This window comes from Bactrocera oleae, chromosome 3, assembly GCF_042242935.1.
Source record: "Bactrocera oleae isolate idBacOlea1 chromosome 3, idBacOlea1, whole genome shotgun sequence".
Classification (NCBI taxonomy): Eukaryota; Metazoa; Arthropoda; class Insecta; order Diptera; family Tephritidae; genus Bactrocera; species Bactrocera oleae.
In genome coordinates this window covers 78,431,730-78,455,159 of record NC_091537.1, presented here as the reverse complement: position 1 = coordinate 78,455,159, position 23,430 = coordinate 78,431,730, and the positions used below count along the sequence as shown (strand labels likewise).

The following is a 23,430-nucleotide window of genomic DNA, read 5'->3' as shown; positions in this document are numbered from 1 at the left end:
AACCAAGTGATCTGATGCTACTGATAAAGAAGTCAAACTTTCCTTGACTTGCCTTCAGTGACCTATCAACCAGTTTCGAGGCAGCAATGCAAAAGCTTACTATATCTCTTTGCTAATGGTATCGCCCGGCCTATTTATCTATCCCAGTATGTTCGCAGAGAAGGAGCCGCCAGGTCGCGATTTGTGATGTAGTGATGCATATTTTCACAGAGGCAAGCAAGGAGGGCAGACTTTAGAGATTAGCAGCGATTAGCTATTTGTTGACCGTGGCTACGTTTTAGAAGGTCCATCTCTTGAGTCCAATTTTCGATGACTCGTTCGAGCATTCCGACTGGTAACTGGCGAATCACACGCGTGAAGTTTTGCTCTAAGGTTTGGCTTCTTGGAACTTTTCCTCAACATGAGCCCATAGAGCGGACCGATGTCGCTTGGGAAGGTCGAGCCTTCGGTTATTAAAGTTGAACAATTTGCAAAAGTGGTTCAGTTCTAAGTCTTTCTAGATTGAGACAGTTTTCCTGCTTAGTAAACATTTGAAGTTCGTACTCGAAAATGCACGATCTTATCTGGAAGACAAAACGGAATTCAAAACAAACGTAGTGTGGTTCTTCGGAGCAATAAATTCAAGGTAATCTCTTAACAGTGTACTCGTATCAGATCGTTTTTTGATTTTTACAGAGCTAAAAAATATTTTATGCAATTAATAAAAATAAGGACTGAAAATGCCAGATTCTCTACAAAAACACCAACGAAATTCACGTCTAGAACAACGTAAAAGTTTAAATAATGTGAATTATGACGGAGCTGTGCGATGCAATGACGCGTGGCAACATAAATGGCAACAGCCAAATAACAGCCAAAGTTAACAACGCGTACTTTATGACTGCAAAGGCACCAGCGTGGCAACGACAACAACAAAACCAATAACAAAACGCACAGCGCTAATAACAACACAACTGTAAATGAAGTTGAATGCGAATGCTGCTGTCGCTGTTGCCGCCGCAATTTGTTTTAGTAGTATTTGTTGTTAGCGCTACCATTTCCCTTAGTAAATACTTAGCAATGTTCGTTGATGTTGTTGTTGTTTTTGCTTTCTGCTTGTGTCATTGCTTTCGCTGCTCTCCCTTCGTATTTTGTTTATTAGCGCCACTGTAGATACTTATTTTTGTTGTTATTGTATTTGTTGTTACTGCATTCATAAAACGCCAGCATGTTGTACGGCTCATTGGCTTTATGCATGCAACAACTAATCGACAACAAGGCAGTCAGTCAGCAACAGTTGGTGCTGAAATGTGTTGTTGCAAGCGTTGAGAAGGTAGAGGGTGGCCGTGGCTATTAATCGGCGACTTTAACGTTGGCAAATTTGAAATTTGTTATGAGAAGTTTAGATTTACAAAAAAAAAAAAATATTTAGCTACTGATTTTTATTTGGCATTTAATAAGAGTTGAAATATTTGTATTTTGATTGCAATTGCTGGCTAGGTAGAACTAATAATCAAGAGATCATATTGTTGGATTTGAGTTGACAATTTAAAAATTTTTCTTTTTGGTTGTTAATTTTTCAAACATATGGTAGTGAACTATATCAGGGTCGAAAGATTTCCTAGACCTTCTGCTATATTCAGGAACAACCCTATCTGTGTGTTATTATTACTTTAAACAATTGTCGCTTTCGGGACTTGTACATATAATATCATGTCTTTCGAAAAATTTCCACTACCTTATTTGTTCATCCACCGAACTGCACCCGTCGTCAAAGTATACCATTTAAGTCATCTCAAGTCATCTATGAGTGGTTTCACACTAAACTCTCCCTTTAAGTTCACAATATTCCAGTTGTGTAGCTGTGAACGCTGGTCTTTTGTGATTCCCAAAATTCCTAGATATGGATCACCCGACTGTCAACGACGAAACGTTTTGAGCTTACCAGAAATTTTTTAAGACGGCTTACATTAATCCCTGCCGCTTCACAGAAATTAGCTAAAGTGTGTCTACCGAGATATTTCAACCTCGGTCTGGCAAAAGTTGGCCAATAAAGAAGAAAGTGCCTAGAAAATTGCACCTCTTCTTTCTCATACAACTTGGACAAAATCCATCCATCCACCTCTCACGTTTCACTTTGGGCCAAAAAGAATTCGCAGCCGCACAAGTGCTTGACCACCGTTTGTTGAGCTGAGTGCAAGAGCCCAAGAGGATAACAGAGTACCGACTTGTTTCCAATCTAGTGAAATTGGGGTAAGGTTGCTCTCTCTTGCAAGTTTAGCGGCTTGGCATTTTCCAGCTATGCCGTTGTGACAAATTACGCTAACAAGTCGCTTAACAAAATAACCTAATGCCATCAGACAAGCCTTAACAAGTCTTAAGCACACTGCCAGCGATCTCAAGGCCAGTAGTGTCGTTCTGCTTTCGTAGTGAATATACACCTCTCTAAAGAACGCTGCACTGCAGTACAGCTACTGCTACCTCCTGTTAGCCACTTCCGCTTGAAAGACACTGCAGTGGTCCTGAAGCTAGAGTTGATGGAGAGTTCACGACTCCTAAATAAGCTCACTGCACTTCTTTCCCATCGACTTTAGCCCATCCATTTATTCCTCACAGGTATGAGTGCAGAGAAGAAACCACAAGGAGGTCCACGTTGCAGTGGTTCAGATAAAATTTAAGTAACGGATGTTTTCAGTGTGCCCCTGCTTGGAAGCACTCATATACCCAGCTTTCCTGAGTCTAACATCATCGTTTTTTTTTTTTTGCATTCATTTGGGTTTTTATATAGCATAATTAGAATAATCCGATTTATGTCAGATATGCACCGTTTTGTTTGATATCTATGGTTGTTGCTATTTTGAAGATATTTTTATAATGTCACTCTCATAGAAATCTCAACCTTATTGGGACAGTCGATTTTGACAAGCTTCTCTTGAGACACGTTTTCTACCTGCAAAATCATTCGCCATAGACAAGAGCAGATAGTTATCACTTGGTACCGGTCCCGTATAAGTTGGATGCATAAGAACCTCTCACCCAAACTCTTGGAGATTCCAGCTAGTCAGCATCAATGTGTGTGGCCTGGCGTTGGCCTGATGGCATACGATTCTTCTCCTATTGGCCCATAATACCTGCAATGATAGCCAAGCTTTTAAAGAAGTATTTATCTTCTCTCTATATGCTCGTATCTATACATATGTAACTACAAGTTAATTAAAAAAAAAACAGACGACACAGGTTGTAAATTAATAGGGCTTGCTTTAGCGCCTAGTAATGAGATACCTGTTCTGTGATCACTCTTCCGTAAGCTGCTAAGAAATTATTTCCTTTAGTTTGCGGATGAAAAGCGGATATTTAATAGGTCATATTCCTTAAACGCTATCAGGTTTGATGCTTTTGGAGGTGTGGGTTAAGCGTTAGACATGTGATCAAAATCACCTACTTTTTAAAGCCAGAACAAAATAAAGCAATACAAAAATTGCACCATCGAATATTCGCACGGCATTTGCTTGCGTTTTATTTCCAATCTATTAATTAGTCACACTAATAGGTCGAAGAAAAGTGCAATTAACAATGTTTGCTCGCATAATCCCATCCAACTTATACACTTCTTCATTTAATATTTTCATAATAAATTAGCGAACAAATCAATCAGCCGCAACTAAACGACCGCCAACTCATCAACTCACAACCATTAGCAACTTCCTGGTGGACCCGCACCAGTGAACGGCCGCAGCGGCGATTGACGGCGATTGAACAATGTGTGGCAGCAATGAGAACCACTGAGTAGCTGCCACGAATATATTGATGAATAAATGCGTGCTTTGTATACATATACTTTTATATATATATGTGTGTGTGTGGATGTATGTGAATGTTTGTGAAAGTATTTGTGAATTTGTGGCAGCGCAGCCACTCAACCGCGGCCAATTGCCGCAACAGCAGCAAGCATTCATAATAAAAGCGACAGCGGCCTTTATAGTAGCTGTGGAAAGCAACAACAACAATGATATATTATAGGTGCTGCTTAGTTGTGCCACAAGACATACAGCGCGCACTCGGTTTGAACGCTACCAAATAGAATATCAAATGACTTTGACCACGATGATGTTGCTGATAGTGTTGATAATGTGGAGAAGTGGCTGTAGTAAATCCAAACATACATGCATACATACACAACCACGCATAGCTAAACACGGGCGATAGCAGCCGCAAATTTAGCCAATGTTGCAGCAACAGTAGCCCGGCCGACTGGCATGCTTTTGGTTCGGAACGCGTTCATTAATAAACATGAGCGCAAAAGGTCTAAATATTCTGTGGCATGCTGCGAGTATGTGTATGTGCGGCTGTAGAGCAAACTCACCACTGCCAAGTTACGGCTGCTGCTGCTATTATTCATATACAACAATTGCCTTCACAACGTTAACTCATTGTTGTTGCCTGTGAGACTTTATAGACTGATTGAGCCTTAAAGTTGTTTGTTAAGGATTTCGAGACCTGCGTATGATGATGCGTGTGCGAGTTAAGAACGCTTTAGTTTATCCAATTGCCAGCGTGCGCTTTCGGGGTCAGCTTTTGAATTTCGGTCAAACGTTGTGGTGCACATACCTATATACACATAGTTCCTACAAGTTCGCTTGAATATCTCCAAGAGGCATTTAAACAGTCCGTTTAGGCGTAGCGGCAGTAAATTGTGGCAGTCAAACAGTCCGTCCACCGCTGTAACCATCGCTACCGTACCACTTGGTCGGTCCAGCCTGCAGTCAGTCACTTAGTCAGTTAACCATTCTGTCGGCCACGCTGACACTCGTGTGCGACTCGTTAACCAGTTGTGTGTATGAACTAAGTAATTCAGTTCTTCTTGCTCACCACTGGCCCATCCAATCAGGCCATTTAAGTCAGCCTGTTTGTTGTTGTAATTGCGTCAATCAATAAAAGCAATAACTTTAGTCAATCAATGCGTTTGTCGGTCAGTTAATCAGTCAGTTTGATGGAGTATGCTGTATTCGGCTTGGTCTCCACTTTGTTTGCCGCGCGTGTGGCCTCAGTTGTACAAAGTTTTTTCCTTTCTTGCTTAACTGGGCGATAGTAACGGGGGGACACTGACTTTGTTAAAGCTCCTTAAATGGTTGCGTCAATTTCAATAAAAAGTGGTAATATAGGACATGATTTATGCTTTGTTTTGCATTGCAAATTATAACAATTATTTAAGCATGCAAGCAAATATTTTCTAAATGACGCATATTATATGTAAACCACACAGCTAAGAAAAAGTAACCTATTATTAATCCTTAAGACGGACGAAACTTCTGAAATTTTAATTTTTTTTTTACACTCTTTTATTAAGCGACCGCCAAAGTTGAGTACTCGTTGAGTGTGTACTACTTGTTGGACCAAGTGTCTTAGTCCTCCTGAGGTGGAGAATCTGAATCTATGGATTCAATTATTGCTAACAACGAAATACTCACGTATCTATTGATGTTAAAACTTATATACTTATAACTTTTATACGAAAGTGCTTTCGGTTAAGTTTAATGGTTGCTTGAAAAAGAAGCCGCTGAAAGGCCTGACCGCCCTTAAGCCATCATTAGACCCAAGTTGGTACCAGCCCTGTACAGCAACTGAGTGAACTTGACTAGATGTCTGATTTTTTCCAACCTGATTGGCCAATATCTGTTAAATTGGATGATTGGGAGTCGTGGAAAATATGCCGTCTCAACCGATTGATTGCTGCGCATTCACAGATGTAGAATTCTAGTGTCTCATCTTACATCGCGCATACTCTGCATTCTGCAGACTCCATGTTAGCACGTTTCTGAAGATTTGATTTTACTACTACCAAATGGTTGAATCAAAAGCTAAGTGGAATGCGGTCTGCGAAATAGCCGTCAAAATCATGAAAGACCAAAGAGCCCAAGAACAGTAGCTGATAAGAGAACTCTAAAACTTAACGGACCACTAGAACGCAGACCAAACAAACGCTACCAAAACTACTAAATCATAAGGAAAGTGTTTGACCACAAACATTGCATCGGCCGGGATCAGAGACCAACAGAGGTGGGGTAAAGTAAATGCAACTTGTAACTGAATGCATTCAGACAATCACAAACGTATAAAAATAATATATCGGATATACTCGTAGTTGTCATATAAACTGAGTGATCAAAATGTATGGAAAACTTTTTTATTTTACAAGAAATTTTCATGTAATTTCGCAGGGATTATTGTCCAAGGCAATGCTATAATCTTCGAATCATCAAAATCAAGATAGAGATTTTCATTGTTGATGTTTTTATTCTTGTAATCTTAATTCGACTTGAAAGTTGTTTATGTCAAATTATTTGGTAGAAAGTACTATAAAAAAGTTTTAAATTTATTTATACGTATAGTTGCTATAAGAAATGCACCTTAAAGGGTATCATAGCTACGAAGCCGAAGTTAACGATGTTTCTTATTTTTTTGTTTATACCTATATATACAAATTTTCAACTTATTTACTAATAAAATCTAAATATTTAATATTTTCAAAATCAATCAATCGACAAAACACTCACGTTGATTTCAAAGAGTTATATAAAAATGTATTTGTTTTTTACCATTAAGTCATAACAATTTCTAATATTGTACACTATTTAGTTACCTAATCCACCAACTTCAATTTGCTATCAATTACAATTTTTTATAAATAATCCATATAATTCAAGGACTTGAAAATGTTGAATAGTCATTCAATGGCAGCATTTATAGTAAGCCGTTGCAATGAAGCAATACAAAAATAGAAAGGCTTTGAATGAAAAGCGCTGTTCAAGTGCAACTATGCGATTTGAACTTTATAATTCACTAAATTGTTAGTTTTTAAAACGTGTGCATAAAAAAATGTATATAATTTTTTTTATTTGTGTAAATTTTTTGCGCTGCACTCAGAATGGCAATTCATCAAATTGCTTTCAGCAATGAAAATGCACTGCAATGTTATTGCGAAAAAGCGGAGATAATAATGGTAAGAGTAAAATGGAAAATACAGCGAGTGTAGAGTAATATGCGCATTGTATGTGCAAGTGGAAAAATAGAATTAAAAATATTTATATAAAAATAAAATCGTGATATGAATTTGAAGTAGAGTTTTTAGCGAAAAAAAAAAATTCTAAAAAATATATTTCGTTTTACTACTCGCGCAAATTTTTTTTGAAATTTTTAAACTCGGACCACAATGCAAGCCACCAGTTACCAGTTACAGGAAATGTAGACTTCAAAGCCTATGGCTGACTTTATACCGAAAATATCGTTCAATATATATGATATATTATATAATTGAAATTTCTGATAATAATATACCCTAGTGTCAAAAATTAGTAAACTCGGTTGAATACTTTTCCTAGCAACCATATACCTAATATAAATATTTTCGAACTTTCGATTAATTTTATACCATATAATCGCTCAATCATCAGTGAGTTATCTTAGTTACACTCAGAAAGCATATATATTTGTTAATGATATGTCGTTATATCAAAACTGGATACATCGAGTCAATACTACCTCCATTAATATAATGTTATAATTCCAAACTTTCGGTTGGATTTATACCGTTTATGTATAACGATAATTTGTAAGATATCTTAGCGAAATTAAGCGAACGTTTAATCAAGAGAGTATAAAACATTTGGCTACACCCGATCTTAGCCCTACGATACTTGTGTCATATAATATTATATTTATACCCTGCTCAGGGTATATTTAGTTTGCGACGAAGTTTGTAATATGTTACCCAGTAGGAAGCGTTGGAGACCTTATAAAATTTATACCTAAATGAACAGCATGATGAGCTGATTTGATTTAGATATGTCCGTTTGTCTGTTTGTCTGTCGGTATATACACAAACTGGTTCCACTAGTTTTTGGGATATCAATCTAAAATTTTTCATAAGCTTCAAAAAGCTTTGCGTTTGTCGAAACCGCATATATTGGACTTCAATAGCATACAAGTATAGCTGACATTCAAACTGAACGATCGGAATCAAATCCTTGTATGGGCAGCGTTTTTCTCTGAACGAAAATTGGTAAGATTTATTGTCCAAAGCAACGGTACAACCTCCGGTGAAATTGTTAAGATCGAACCACTATATCGCATAGCTGCCATATAAACTGATCTATCAGAATCAGCAGCTTGTATGGAAAACTTTTTATTTGTGGGTATTATAGCTTCGGTGCAGCCGAAGTCAACGTTTCTTATTTTTTTTGTTTCATATGTTAGTTCACAATATAGATAATAAATACCAAATATAGTTTCTATAAAATATCGAATTGCATTTCACTGTTGCGTGCGCGCATTGTCAGCAACAATGCTTAGCTGTCCATATTTATCATTTTTTCCATAAAAAAACAGTTTTTTGTTTTTGTAAGCGCTGTAATCTAAAACAAAAAAATTTAAATTAAAAAAATTTAAATTTTGTTGATTTCGAAATGCATTAATGCGAATTGTTAGTTCACAGTTCAGTGCGCACTCAACTGCCGCATCTAATACAGCAACTTTTTTCAGGAGTTGCTTTTTAATTTTTCACTTTTTATAAATTTTAATTTTTTTTACACCAAAGCTACTTTTTCACAGCACGAATTTACGTGCAAAATCAAGTGCTGCATTTATAAATTTTTAAAATTAAATTTAGAAAGCTTCATAAAATATGAGTACCCAAAAAAAAATAGCCATTTAGCAAGTCAACAGCCAGCTAACTGTGAGTTGTAACAAAAACATCTATTAATCCACTATACAATTGCTAAAATGCAATAAATATTTATCTCACTGCAGCCATTATTCGACGTTTAAAATTACTTTTTTTTTTTTAATATTTATTTTTTAAGAAAAAGTGCTTGTTTTGAGCTCAACAGTTTAGCCAAAGTAATGTTTGGTATTTAGCAAAATTTTAAAATGCAATTTCGCTCTCATGTTCACTTAAGTCCACTCTCTAATCGGTGTGTTTATAACACACAAGCACTCACGAATAGTTTGTATTAGTATTAGCTTTATCTCTGCCTGCCAAGCCTCACTAATTGCTCTCTGCAGTATACTGAAGGGTGGCCAAATTTTTTGTATACTTATGCTCATTCACTTCGAATAACTGACGCGAATTTATTTGATAAATTTTTTACGCGTATTGAGATCCAATTAGTGAATTACATATTAGATCAGCTAACTTATGATGAACCTTGTGTGAGTCACTAAGTATTATTAATCAGCTATTAAAGAATTTTGGCAATTGATAAAAAGTATATGAAATTCTTGCTAACAATTTTCTTATTCATACCGATCAATTTGTAAGATATTTTTCAAGATATTTCAAGAGACACAAAATATAAAAAAAAATCATAAAGTTATGCGTTCTTGACGTATATAAAGAAAGAACATCGCTAGATATAGCAGTCGCTATAGTGAGTCGTGAGTAATATATTTACTTCTACGGTTCATTTCCACGAATGTGGGGCTCACGTAACCAGCATGGAGCCAGTTTCATCCGAACGAAAATTATCACTTCGACAGCATTTTCAAAATAGTATAATTGAAAAAAAAATATATATAATATATATATAATTTCCCGCTGTATCGACATCGACAGCATGAAATAACCCGTATTTCGATTAACATCAAAAAATATATTTTTTCAGCACTAGTCGTCCCCGGTTAATTTTTAAAACTGTCAAAATATATTTTTTTTGGATAATAATAAATTCTCTCAGTTTGTTCGTTGTCGGCTTGAAACTTCGAACAAAATCAAGGAGCATTCTACAAATGGCAGGAGAAGCTGTGAAAAACAACTATATTTAAGCGTATATACAGTAGAGCTCATTCCAGGTTTTGTGATATATTTCAAAAATTAAATTGTTAAAGATATACTTTATAACGTGATTTACGAAAATGAAATGGAAACCTTGCAATATCTCAAAAAGTATTGATCACGGCTTTAATTTAGTGAAATGAACGCGCTGACAAAACTGGACTCAAAAATATCATTTCAGCTGTTGCAAAAATTTCCCGACATAAAAAAGCTAACAATAGAAACTATTAAAAACAGATGTGAGGTGTTGTTGCTAGAGTTTCCTTTACTATTTAGCTATCAAGCCGAGTTTCTTCGGGCACTTTGAATTGCCCTAAAGTAAATATTTTTATTCGAGCGATTTGAAAACAGGCATAAGTGACTTCGATTCGTGTCGCTGAACGAGCATTTGAAACGTTAGCAATTTGTCTAACAAGATATCTTGGCAAGTATTCCTGAGGTATATATTTGTTTAGCTTCTGAACCAAAGCAACGGATTTAAATCACAAAGAGACTATCTACAATCTAAGCTTAATGGTACAGTACGATCATTCGGGATCTTCAATTTCGGCATACGAAAACGTAGATGTTGTTGATTTCATTCTTTATTACTTTAGTTCTTGACATTTCATTAACATTCATCTATATATTCTTAACTTGTGAACACAATATAAAGGTAAACAAGGCGTATAGTACTTTTTATACACTGAGCATGGCAGAATAAGTTTGCTAACTCATTTTTAATACTTAGAAGGACGTGACGATTTGAGTCGATTTAGCGATTACTGCCTGTCTGCATACACTTGAACTAGTCCCTCCGTTTTTGTGATATCGATCTGAAATTATATGCACGCCTTTTTTACTCTGCCATATAAACGGACCGATTAACTTCAAGATAAGCATCTGCATAAAATATCTGTTGAAGGTTATTTATGTCAAATTTTGTGGCAAGAAAGAACTAGTCGGCTCTGCTTTCAATTTTAGTTATAGTTGTTATAAGAAATGCAACTGTGTTGGGTATTTAGGCAGCCGAAGTTAAATTTTTTCTGTTTATAATTAATTTTTTGTAAGGCTGTATAATAAAAATAAAAATAAAATGTGAAGTTAGCCAATTTAGCATCACTTAAAATCCTTGTCACAGCACCATTGTATGCTCAGCTTGTCAAATTGCTGCAAATTCTAATTATGAAGCCTACTTTCAAGCACTATTACGTATTATTTACAATTTAGTCTTTTAATGACACCAAAAAGTGAAGCAACCAAGAAAAGAGCACAAAAATAAACTGCAAACAATACTTTCAATGAGCTTATGTAAATATTACTGTAAGAATAAAAATAAAATATAAAGAGAAAACCAACACTCACACACTTATTTCCCACTACTAACCGCTTTTTCACTTCTTTCTACCATTGCATACTTACAGGCACCTGCAAGCAGCCGCTCGGCATGGAATCCGGTACCATCGCTGATACGCAAATTACCGCTAGCTCAGCGCACGACATGGGTAATGTAGGCCCGCAACATGCCAGGTGAGCTACAAAGGACATGAAAAGTCAATTCTTACTTCAAATTGTTAGGCGCACACATATATATATGCAAACATTTACATATGTGTGTATTGACAAAACAAAATAATAAAAGAAAGTAAGCAAAACCACTGAACCATTGTGACAGCACCAACAAGGTGAAAGCACAAAAACGCGCACACACACATACATATTTACATATATACACACACACATTAAACGTAATTTGTGATGCGCGTCCCTACGCGTTTCCTTTCTCGCAACAGGAAGCATCATCATAGGCGCAGGAAGGCAAACAAATATTCACTTGCGCATTCCGCTGCCTTTTTGTTGTTGCAACTTGTTTATTTGTTCTTGTGTGCCTTTGACGAATTCCTTGCCTGCATGCGAGTGTTTGTGTTTTTTGCAACAACAACAAATGGAACCACAGTAGACAAATAAGCAATTACAACAACATAAAGAGCACATAAACACACTAAACGATATGAGACAGTTGAAATTAATATGAATTATTTTATGGCATGTTCAAATGCTTTTTCATGTATATTATTTGCCGGCATTCCCCACCGTACATCGCGTGTGGCGCTCAAGCGAAATGTAAAAAAAAATAACAAATAAGAAATGTCATGAGAGAAAAACAACAATAATATGCGAAATGAGAAAAAAGCAATGAAAGTTGCTTAAGTGCATGACTTCTCTACGGTTAATCATGGGTTCAAAATACAACTATGTTACAGTAACCACGCGTCATTGTCATATCGCACAAGAACCTTCAAAAACCGCTTGGAGAAAGCTTTCGGTTAGTTGCTCTCGCCATTAATGTGTAAAATACAAATCCATACTAAAACAAGAACGCAGCTCTAAATTGTCACCTAATTTAGCTCTCGAAACCTAGGTCAGCGATATAGAGCACGATCCTTTCACAATTAGTTATTCCTGTCTTATATTCTTGAGACAGTGTTTGAACTTTTTTTTATTTATCGGGTTAGCATCTCGCCGTAAGTATTCTTACTTATGTTAACCTATACAATAAGCACTAAACCATAAGTTATAACCGAGCAATTACGCTATTCTTTTACGTATAACGCTGTCTCTAAAAGTCGTAGCAAGAATTCCGCATAGATATGCCTATATTGTTTTCTTCGTGTATCCCAAATGAAATTATATTCAATGAGTCGGCGATATAAGCCATTTAAATGACTGATTATAGTATATAATATATCGAAAGTCTGATCTCAGGCAATATTCACTTCTTTAGTTCATTTCAGAATTTATTTTTTCTGAATATTTCTTAATTTAATATGGTTTAAAAGAGATAGAATGCCTCCTTGATGCCTAACCTCAAAGAAATTCTAGGACAAATAAAATAGTATTCTATAAAACTAGAAAATTTTCAAAACCGGAGTCAGATACTAGATTTCGCGTATATTAACGTGTATTTTGTCGAAACATTATGCCCTTCATGAGCTATATCACTTAACTTATGATCTCTTCTAGATCACCACGATATGCGGTTGTATAAATCTTATTTAGAATCTTAAGATGAGTTTTCGAATGATATCACAGATTATGTAATACATTTTTCGAGAATTTCCTTTTGCATAGCTTTGCTATATCGCAAACGTAGATGAATGCTTTGTTTTAACCGAACATTTTAGTACTGAGTATATTCCTGTTTTCTACGATAATTCCATGACATCCAAGTAGTTTTACTTGCACTAAATAACAATGATTTTTATTAAAAGTAATTCCTAAAAAACTTAGTTTTTGTAGGAAACAATTCTTTAAGATGTGCGCATAGACCCATTTGTTTGTATTTTTTTTTCGAAATAATGCTTCGCACATCAGTTTTGACTACCTTAAAGTTGTGCATATTATTCATAGTTTAGGTTTAGTAATCAGACTAATAATTCGTGAGGTTACGAATGATCTCCATTGGTCAGCTAGAAACTCTAATCGTTGTGATGCCAAGAATTGCTAAGTATGGATCAAAAAAAATGGAGAAAGCCTGCTGATTCTTTCACATATTTGTTAACGCAGCTAATACAAATTCTAGACAACTCGTCTGGATCGTAGAAACGAGATTTTCGAATCTTAGTCTAGCGACAGCTTGACAGCAGAGGAGAAAGTTTCTAAATGTTTCCACTTCTATGAGACTTTCACAAAAGCTTTAGCCTCACTGCTCACTAGGATTCATCCAGTTAGAATCTATCTATGCAGTATTTCAGAGTGACGCCTTTGCTTACTCAATAAACTTTCTTCCAACAACTCAGAGTTCAAATAAGTCATTCTATGCATGATCTGTGTTGGTCAGGCGCCAATGGTTCGTATGAGTTCTATAACACCATGGAGGTTGAAGGTCATTTAAAGTTGTTCAAGATGCACTGTCAGGGGGCGACCTGCCTGATATCTTAAAAAGGCTGTGCTTTGAAATTTCTATGAACAACTCTGCTTAGGTCAACAATTATAGATTTTATCAAATATAAAAGGAAGCAAAGTAATTTCTAAGCTATGGTTTCCATTAAAAGACAGAGCTTAAGTGTAAATATTTTATTGGGAAATGAAATAATCATAATAATACTATACTTGCTTCATAAACGAATATTTCATTTCTTCCATCTCAACACGCATCGCGAAAATTAAACTAAAAATTCGTGCAACCCATACACATAGAATTTATGGCGTACATCAGCATAGCTTAAATTTCGCAATCAAGCGAAAGGAGCGAAATGACACCAAAAGTCAAATGTTGACAATCGAAAGCTGGCATGTCACTAGGCTAAAAGTGAAATGACAAAGCGCGTACCGTGCAATGCCAGCCTCTACATAGCCTCGAACCTTAAACCTTTGACACATTCATTTATTTATTATGCTTTTCTCTCACTCGTTTCCTTTGCAAAAACAAGTAAAAAAAAAAAAAACGCAAACGGTATTTTATTTCCAGCTATCTTCGCATTCGTGCGTCACTTGCTAACCAGCGGCAATGCTGCGCCTTTTGTTTCTCGTTCGCATTCCACTGATTTATCGTACGCGCATAAAAGTATGCAAAAAAACAGAAATGTAAGTCAAACTGTGTAACGACGAGTGTATTTCAAAAATAAAATTGTAATTATTTAGAAAGCAGTGACATTTTTACAACATAAAATGTTAGTGCGTGTAAATCAAAAGGTCATAAAATGGTACAAGCGGCATGTTGGCAGTCGGCGTGTAGCAAAAATACTGGTACAAGCAAAAACAAAATTACAATTGTGTGAGGCATATAGCTGTCTAATGGCACCAGTTATTTGAACCGTTTAGTGGCACAGCGGGGAGCTGTTGTTGGGCTCATATGTGGTATAAATTTACAGCGAATGTGGTATATTGGGGAGGTATATTTTTAGGTGCACAAAACAAGGTATATGGGAGACATACTTTTAGGCGCATGAAAGGCGTGTGGCCGCCTGTGGAGTAAAGGAAAGCCATTTTATTGCGTTTTATATAAAATATTGAAAATATGTAGCCGAGGTTTTCATTTAAAAAATCCGTAGTTACATTTTTAGTTCTAATACTTAAATTTTACACACAAATAAGTATGGAAGTATATCGTATTATAATTATAATAACAAGAGTTCTACGTATAAAAAGTTCAAAATTATATTTTTAGTGCTGAACTTTAACTTTTACTCAGAAATACGTAAGTAAAGATATTTAGTTATGGTATATAGTTAGCAGATCAGCAGATCAGCAGAATTTCCGCTGTGATTCATAAAAAATATTTATGGATCTCGTACGCGATATTTTTTTTTTAACAATTTACACCTTTAAGTCACATTTTACCAAAATAAGTCCTCGAAACATTTTGTAAAGTTTTATTTTATTAAAAATATTAGATAGAACTTCTTAATATCCCAACACACCTCGACAGTTTTCTACATCAAGTCATCTTTATCATACGGCTGTATTTGTTACCCCCTAGCATAAACCGCCACCAACTTGGTTCTAATAAAGTATGTCAAACATATATACACACATAATTCCATCCATCAATATTATTATTGATCAAATACTACCATACATAAGTACATATGTATATTGCTATTAGAACTCACATGCCTAAAAATAACAACCTTTCACCTAAATACATTCAGAGATTCATACACATATGTATAGTTATATGCAAAACCAAGTATTTTATGTACCTACACATAAGCCGAAAACATAAATTCACATGTATATGCATATATATATATATATAATTTTGCAGATCTACATAGGTATATGATATTAATACAAACAAATATTCGCTGGCAGTTTGTCACTTATTTTTCTGCCACATCCATCAAAATGTACGCATGACTATGGATTTCTCGCGTTTGTCGTATTTTTTGTGCCTTTTACTTTACATTTATACTTTCTTTTTTTTTTTTCTTTTGCTGTCATGTTCCTGCTCACATTTTCACGCTATTAGTTGTTTTTCTGAATTCTCTAATGAATGGGACAACCGGTGACCTTTTTGTCCTGTATAGAAAGTTGTTTCGCTTTCCCTGAGCAATACACCACATATGCATTGCTTTTGTACATGTACTCGTATGTACACATTATATGTATGCAGTTGAGTATATTCGCGTATTTTATAGCCTAATTCATACAGCTGTACATATGTACATATACACAATCATACCAAGTATAGGTGTGTATATTGTATAAGTAGGCGGAAGGCATGTTACGTATACGCCGTGTACTACAAATGCCTTTGCAAGTTCAGATAAATGTTCGGAACGAAATGATTGAAATGTGAAAATGTTTTAAGCGTATAAAATAATAGTCATAAAATTTCCAAAATTTTTAATTTACGAGTTAATATTATTATGCATTTCTTATGAAGAAATCATGTGCCTTTAAGCTGATGAATTGAATACCTCAGCTTGATGTAAGCTGTGTTTTATTGTTGACAAGTAACACTGATTTAAAAAATTGTAACTTTTTGTTGTCGCATTAAAAATCATTATTATGATCATCATTATTACACATTAGGGTGGAGCGAAAACAAAAATTTTTTTTGCTTAGCCTGGAGGTAAAATCTGTATATTATCCTAGAAATTAATTTTAACTCGAAAATTTATTTTAAAACTAAGTGCGCCGTAGGTGTTAAAAAATTTTTTTTTTTCGGCCAAAAATTTTCTTTTTTTAAAACCTACAGACTGAACTAAAACCCCCAAGCTGAGCCAAAAAAAAAATTTTTTTTGCGCTCCACCCAATTATCTTATACCTATTTTCGTAACAAGTACAAATATTAGCTAATTTGGAGAAATGATTGCTTAATAAAGAAAAACATATCTACGATTTACCGTAAATATTTGGCTTCTCGAAGGTTTCTTTTAAGTCCCCAACAATAATCTGCTAGCATTCCTATGCGCCATTTTTTTCTCTGCTGAGTTTGAAGAATTTCTCTTGATATAAAACAAAATGCCATTAATTGAAAAAGTGCCATAACTAAGCACTAAATTACAGGGGATCGCATTAGCAAGGGGTATATGTGGGCTAAAAGCTTTGGAAAAAGGCGTGAACGTGATATCTCCTAAACCACTTAAGATACAAAAAACCAAATTTGCTGAGACCAATCCCTAAAGCATCCCTAAAAATGTGTGCAACCGCGTGGTAACCCCGCCCACACCCCATACAGTTTTCATCCTTGCTGCTTTCTTCGAAACAGATTGGAAATTACTTTGCGTTGTTATAACCTAATACCATTAACGTTGGATATTTGCTGCCTTTCTTTGGAAAGTTATAGTAGATAAATCGGTGCCACAATCGCAACGATACCAGCATTATAACTGTTTAAAAACTATCTACAAAATAGGTACTATTTCTCGTGGCTTTTCTCAAAATGTTTTACACTGTTACAACAACAATCATCATTTTCGAATTGAGAACTGCAAACTATCAGAGTGATACATACCACTTAGTAGCAAGTTTATGTTCCATCACTATAGTAATTCTATATAAGCTAGCCAAGTCCGGACTCTTAGCTGGATGCTTAAGAATCTCCCAGCCAAGCTTACCGTCAACTGGCCAGATAGATAAGTGTTACGTTGTATTGATGAAACACAATTCCTCTCCTATTGGCCAAAATGGCCGCTTTTGGGTGATTGCTTCCTTCAGACAATCCAAATGTTCAGAGTACAGCTGCAAATTAAGACTTTAGTCTTAGCAAAACAGTTCATAGTAGATGATTCCCACCAAACAGATAGTAAAACCTTTTAGACACCTCTTGCGTCGGCTCATCGCGATTCAATTACGACTATTTTCGCTTGACGTTATCGTAAGTAGACTTCTTTTTATCACCAATAACCATCCGAGCCAGAAATAAATCCGGTTTTTTTTCGATTCAGCAGCGATTTGCAGATAGATATTGGGTCAGTGAGATTTTTTTGCGTTTAATCTTGTGGCACCTTAAATTTACTTTAATTTTTATACCGTAAACAGGGTACGCTAAGTTTGCCACGAAGTTCGTAGTACATAGAAGAAAACGTTGGAGACCATATAAAATATGTATATAAATAATTAGTGAGCTTTTTTCGCACTAATCCTTAGCTCTGAAATTTGAAATTTTTCACACGTCCCTTTCACCTCAAAAAGCTACTCATTTGTCTTAACCAACGGACCACATAGCTTACATACAAACTGAACGATCAAAATCAAGTTCTTCTTCTTAAAAATAATATTAATAACCCAACGATTACCCTCCCCTCGCCCAACCGACGCGAGGGCCACAATCCGCATACGCGCAGAATTAGCCGAGTCAGAAAAGGCAAGAGAGCTTTTTAAGTGTTGAGATCTACGACTGCTCAGCTACAGAAACAAAAATTTCAACAGCTAAGATTTATAGTTACAATATAATAAATTGTTACATTTTTATTTATTAAGGGAAAACAATAAAGTATTTTTAATGTTGAAAAATGAGTCAGATAAGTCAAATGTGATGAAATGAGAATTAAAATCATGGCATATACGGCGGAATGATTCATTTAGTTCGAAATTTGATCTACAGGATTTTAACAGTAAAGGTCTAAACTGCCTCGAAAGCGAACCGGGATATTAAATTTAATTTTAGACAGGCGAAAAGAACTGCAAGCTGTTCCATTCAAGATTTTCACTAAGAATATTATGCCAAGCATATCCCTACGACTAGAAAGGGTAGGTAGATTTATAGGTGTATACTAGTGCATGAAGGTAGACTTACCCTAGAATCCCATCGGAAATGCGAAAAGGCGAAAAGTAAAAATTGTTTTTGAACAGACTCTAACTTGTCAGAATGGATTTGGTAGTTAGGGTTCCATACAATAGAGCCTGTATATAATATCTGTGTATATAATATCCGTAAGCTTATGTTCACTAAAACCCAATGATACATTGTTTACAAATTTCAGAAAGTTCGATTTTCGAAAAGTTTAGGTTAGATAGTTTTGCGATACCTCTATAGATTTCAATGCTGAACCTAAATCCACTTTTATGCAAAAGAATTATAAATGACTATTTCCATATCGAAGAAAATATACCGTGCTTAAGAGAGGAATTAAATATCCTTGTAAAAGGCAAGTAAATATATTTGGCAATATTTTTTTGGGAAGCATGAGGGTATCATGTCTGGGCCGTAACTAAAAGATGGTTTTAACATACTTAGAATAAGGGAACACTTTGAAGAAGTATCAACGTGTACTAAATCTAAGCATTTACTAAATTTATTCGAAATCAAATTAACTTAGTTCAGATCCAACTCGGACATTTTTTCAACAAACTCATTAAGATATGACCGATTGCAAATCGGTACGTTATAGTCATCGAAAGCTTTCCACGCAGCACACGGTAAATTGAAATCTCCTAAAACGATTATTGAATCAGCATTATTTGTTTTCGAGGTAGCAGTATTTATTAGAGAAGTATGCTGCATGTATGCAGATAAGTCAGAATGGGGTGGTATATAAGATAGGGTTAAATAAATATAAGATTGTCAAATATCTCCCTTCCGCTTTTTTGCTCTTCATTCAATGCTTTATAAAAAGTGTTACAGGGATCGGATTTAGTTAAAATATGCGCCGTTTTGTTCGATGATCTGTTTCCATCTAGACGGCAACTTCATAATACCTTCCTCGTAGCAGCCCCCCTCCTTATTTGCACAAGCCTACACCCTTCCTGTTGGCCAATTCTAGACGCTTCTGGTCGATCGCCTGCTTCAAGCGGTCCAGTTGTTCGCAGTAGATGGTAGAATTAAGCGTCTGGCCATATGGGAGCAGCTCATAGTGGATGATTCCCTTCCAATCCCACCAAACACACCGCAAAACCTTTCGACGATTCACCGGCCTTCGACCAAGACCATTTTCGCTTGATATTGTCGTTTGTGATCCATTTTTCGTCGCCAGTCACCATCCGCTTCAAGAATGGGACGAGTTCGTTCCGTTTCAGCAGCATATCGCAGGCGTTGATTCGGTCCAGAAGGTTTTTTTGCGTCAAATTATGCGGCACCCAAACATCAAACTTTTATTTGTATCCAGCCTTCTGCAGATGGTTCAAAATGGTTTGGTGACTAACTCCCATCTCCTGGGCGATGTCACGAGATGCCATATGCCAGTCTTACTCGATGTATTCTATGATTTGATCGGTATTTGTCGTCACAGGTCTTCCGCCGGCTGGCTTATCCATGGTGTCGTTTTCACCGGCTCTGAAACGTCGAAACCATTCCTCCGCGGTTCGAAGTGATAGAGTACCATCCCCCAAAACACCATTAATCTCACGGAACGTTTCTTTAGCGGATTTGCCTTTAACGAAGGAAAACTTTAAAATAGCGCGAATTTCGGCGTTAGTGAACTCCATGTTTACACGTCTATAACTGTTGAACGCAATATCCAAACTAATCATGCATAGCGTTGTTTTGTAGGTTATGTCAAGACCTTTCAAATTATGTATAGTGTTGCCAGATACGAGCTCTGTAGCGCTTTGTACATAGCCGCGAAATTCAAAAGACAAAAAAGCGGAAGGGAGATATTTGACCTTATACCTTATAAAGCAACTATTAACGTTACGTATTAAAATTGGAACTGTTTAAGTAGAAGTCAGTTAATTTTGTATTAAGACATCTAACATTTTGATAACAAATGTTTATGAAATCTTTTGTATTGGTGAAGGATATTATAGCATCGGTGCAACTGAGGTTAACGTTTTTTCTTGTGTTTTAAAATGCTTGGTCTAAGATTCCACTGTCCCATTTTGTTTTTTCCTAGAATACCTCTTCAATCAATCATCCCATAAAATCGATAAATATTTAATCCTTTTTATCTCCAGACTATACATATGGTAAATATGTCATGTGTTTTATTCAAGGTATATAATTAAATTCCAAGCAGCATTCCCAAATGTAGTCCCAATAGAAAAGCTATTTGAATTTGAAAGCAAACAAATATTTTTGTGGCATAATGAGGTCAGCGGGGACACAAACCCTTTTTTTTGCCAAAGCAGAAATGTAAATAAAAAAGGCACATAAAATAGGAAAATGCATAATAAAACGTAGCAAACTAATAAAATATGCATTCAAAGTAATTTCGAATATGCTACTTAGACCAGAATCTAATATTTGATTTACAAGTGGAGGAAAAAGAGGGCGAGAGTCTTAAAAAATAACAAACATACAACAACGGACACAAAAAAGTAAAAGCTGGTAGAAAAGTGAAAGAAAAAGCGTCACCTAGATGAATGACCGCACAAGTGACCAATTGAAGAAAAGGTCAACACGGCAACGAGAGGGCGGGCTTGGGGTTACACGCCGTAAGGTTGCAGAGACCCTGAGCGGAACGGAAATCACAGGCAGACAATCTAAATGACAGTTGAACTGTGTGCGACGCAACGTGGAAAGGAAGTGGGCGTGAAAATAATACATAAAAGGAGGTGGTGCAGGGCAGGAAATACAATATAGGTAGGAGAATCAAAAGCATAAAGCCGCCGAAGCTGAGTACGAGAGACGCTCACACAATGTGTGTAAGCCAAGGAAGCCTTAGGCCAAATAGAATGGTGAGTTCAAATAAATAAACAAACAGACAGATGGGCAGGCAAACAAATGCAAGGCAATAGCAAAGTGGCAGGCAGACAGACATACAGACGTACCGTTGGGCAGGGTAAACACAAATACAAATAAATAAAGTGGCAGACAGTCAGACAGGCAACACATTAGGGCTGAGACGGCGGTGGTGGCAAATTCTAAATGACAGTCGCTTATTGATTTTGATGTCAAAGTTAATGTTGCCTTTACTACAGGCAAATAACGAACTTGGAACAACGCCACCAAATTTGGTAATTTTTTCTTTAAAGGACAACGGATTTCGGGGCAGGCGTCACTTGATGGCCGCAAAGCCAAATGTTTATTTTTATGTGGATATTATGCTGTTGCTTTGAATGTTATTGATGCTGTTGTTGACGGCGAAGGCCATATAAATGTTCAAACATTAGAGCGACACATATCAAATTTATATATGGATTAAAATGGCGAAAATGTCATAATATTATAAAAGGAGTCGCATAAAAAAATATGTTAATGGTATGCAGGACGCGTGTCGCACGGCGGCTGAAGCATATTGAGTGCTGTAGAGTTGGTCAAATAACGACAACCTTATAAGTTGCATTTTTTGTTTCTTTCATTTTTCACTTTCAAAAGTGTATCCCTTGTGTTATTGGGCAATGTAAATAGAGGAGACGGTTTTACGTTAAAGGGTAGTAAAAGAGACATCTACAGACTTACTTGGATATAGTGGCATATTTTAACCCTACAGTAAGAATCATTACAGACAATTAGACAATTTTCAATATAATGTAATTGGTAGAACTTCTGAACAATTAAATATATTGTGTGATAGAGGCTAAAACAGGTACACTCACTTCTACAGGCTTAGTTTAATCTTAAAGGATTTCTTAGAAAATTATTCAACCTTTGTTTTACGACTTACTCGACGCTACAAAGTAAATTCTAGTGACGCCATCTATATGTAGACTAGTGCGTTAGAATCTGCTATCCTTTATCTATATCCAGTAAAAATTTCATGACATCTCATCTATTTGAAGTGAAGTTTTTCCGTTTTAAGTGTCAGTTTGTTTTTGTCAGCGGTGCGATAATGAGCTTCGAACAAAGAGCCAACATTAAATTTTGTTTTAAAATTGGTAAAACCTTTACCGAAACGTTTCAATTGATGAAACAAGTTTATGGCGATGATTGCCGATCCCGTAGCAGAGTGCACGAGTGGTATATTAGTGATGTGGTCAACTATTTCATTCTCTTCTGTCTCGTATCTTTTGATTTCATTAATTTTAACTAGTTATTCAAAGAACTCGCAAGGTAATGGTATATTCACAATATTTTGGTAATAGTTCTCCTGATTTTCTTAATAATTTTTAGTTTGTAGCAAGAGCTCCTGAAAATAATGACGGCTAAAGTACAGCTGCTGTCAATTAGGCATTCTTGCGAGCTACCAAACAATACACGTATATAATATACTACCAACAAAGGTCATAAACAAATAGGAAAGGAAGTAGTAGAAGAAATTTGTCATTCATCATACTTACCTTACATCTACCAAATAAAGTGGAGGCCGTTTCCTTATGAATATTTTACTTATAGCTATCTAGGCTACAGTAAATATTATAACGAAAATTAGGTGCCGAAAAGTAGTCTGCTTTTTCAATTCAAGTTATAATTCTAAATATTTCTTGACTGTTTTAAAGAGAATAGTTTTAATTTACGTGGTATCTATCCCAATAAGTAAAAGCAACCTAAATTCAATCGCCTTAAAAAAGACTGAACCATAAAACCTGGTCTAATTCGGTACCAAGCACTACATACTATTAAGCCACGTGCTTGTGTTCTACAAACCTTGTTCAAAATATCTTCATTTGAAAGCTGCTATAATTAATAACAATCTATAAAAGATGTAAGGGGAAATATACTTTTTCGTCAGAGTATAAAATGTTTGTCTCGACTATTTATGTATATTTTAAAGACATATATATTCCAACTAATATGTTGCAAGTAACTAAAATATTTTTATGAATAACACGATTTACCGTTGACTTCTCAATTCTATGATGATATAAGGGAG

The 23,430-nt window shown here is 35.7% G+C and overlaps 1 protein-coding gene across 3 annotated transcripts in view; it reads left to right on the top strand.

Annotated features, from left to right (window-relative positions):
* Positions 1-23,430, top strand: part of Ddr (discoidin domain-containing receptor 2) — a 398,282-nt gene that overhangs the window by 109,199 nt on the left and 265,653 nt on the right. For all 3 annotated transcript variants that reach the window (XM_070106981.1, XM_070106980.1, XM_070106982.1), the window contains exon 4: positions 11,212-11,317. In XM_070106981.1, the coding sequence (XP_069963082.1) occupies positions 11,212-11,317 (106 nt within the window). The remainder of the gene's footprint in view (positions 1-11,211; positions 11,318-23,430) is intronic.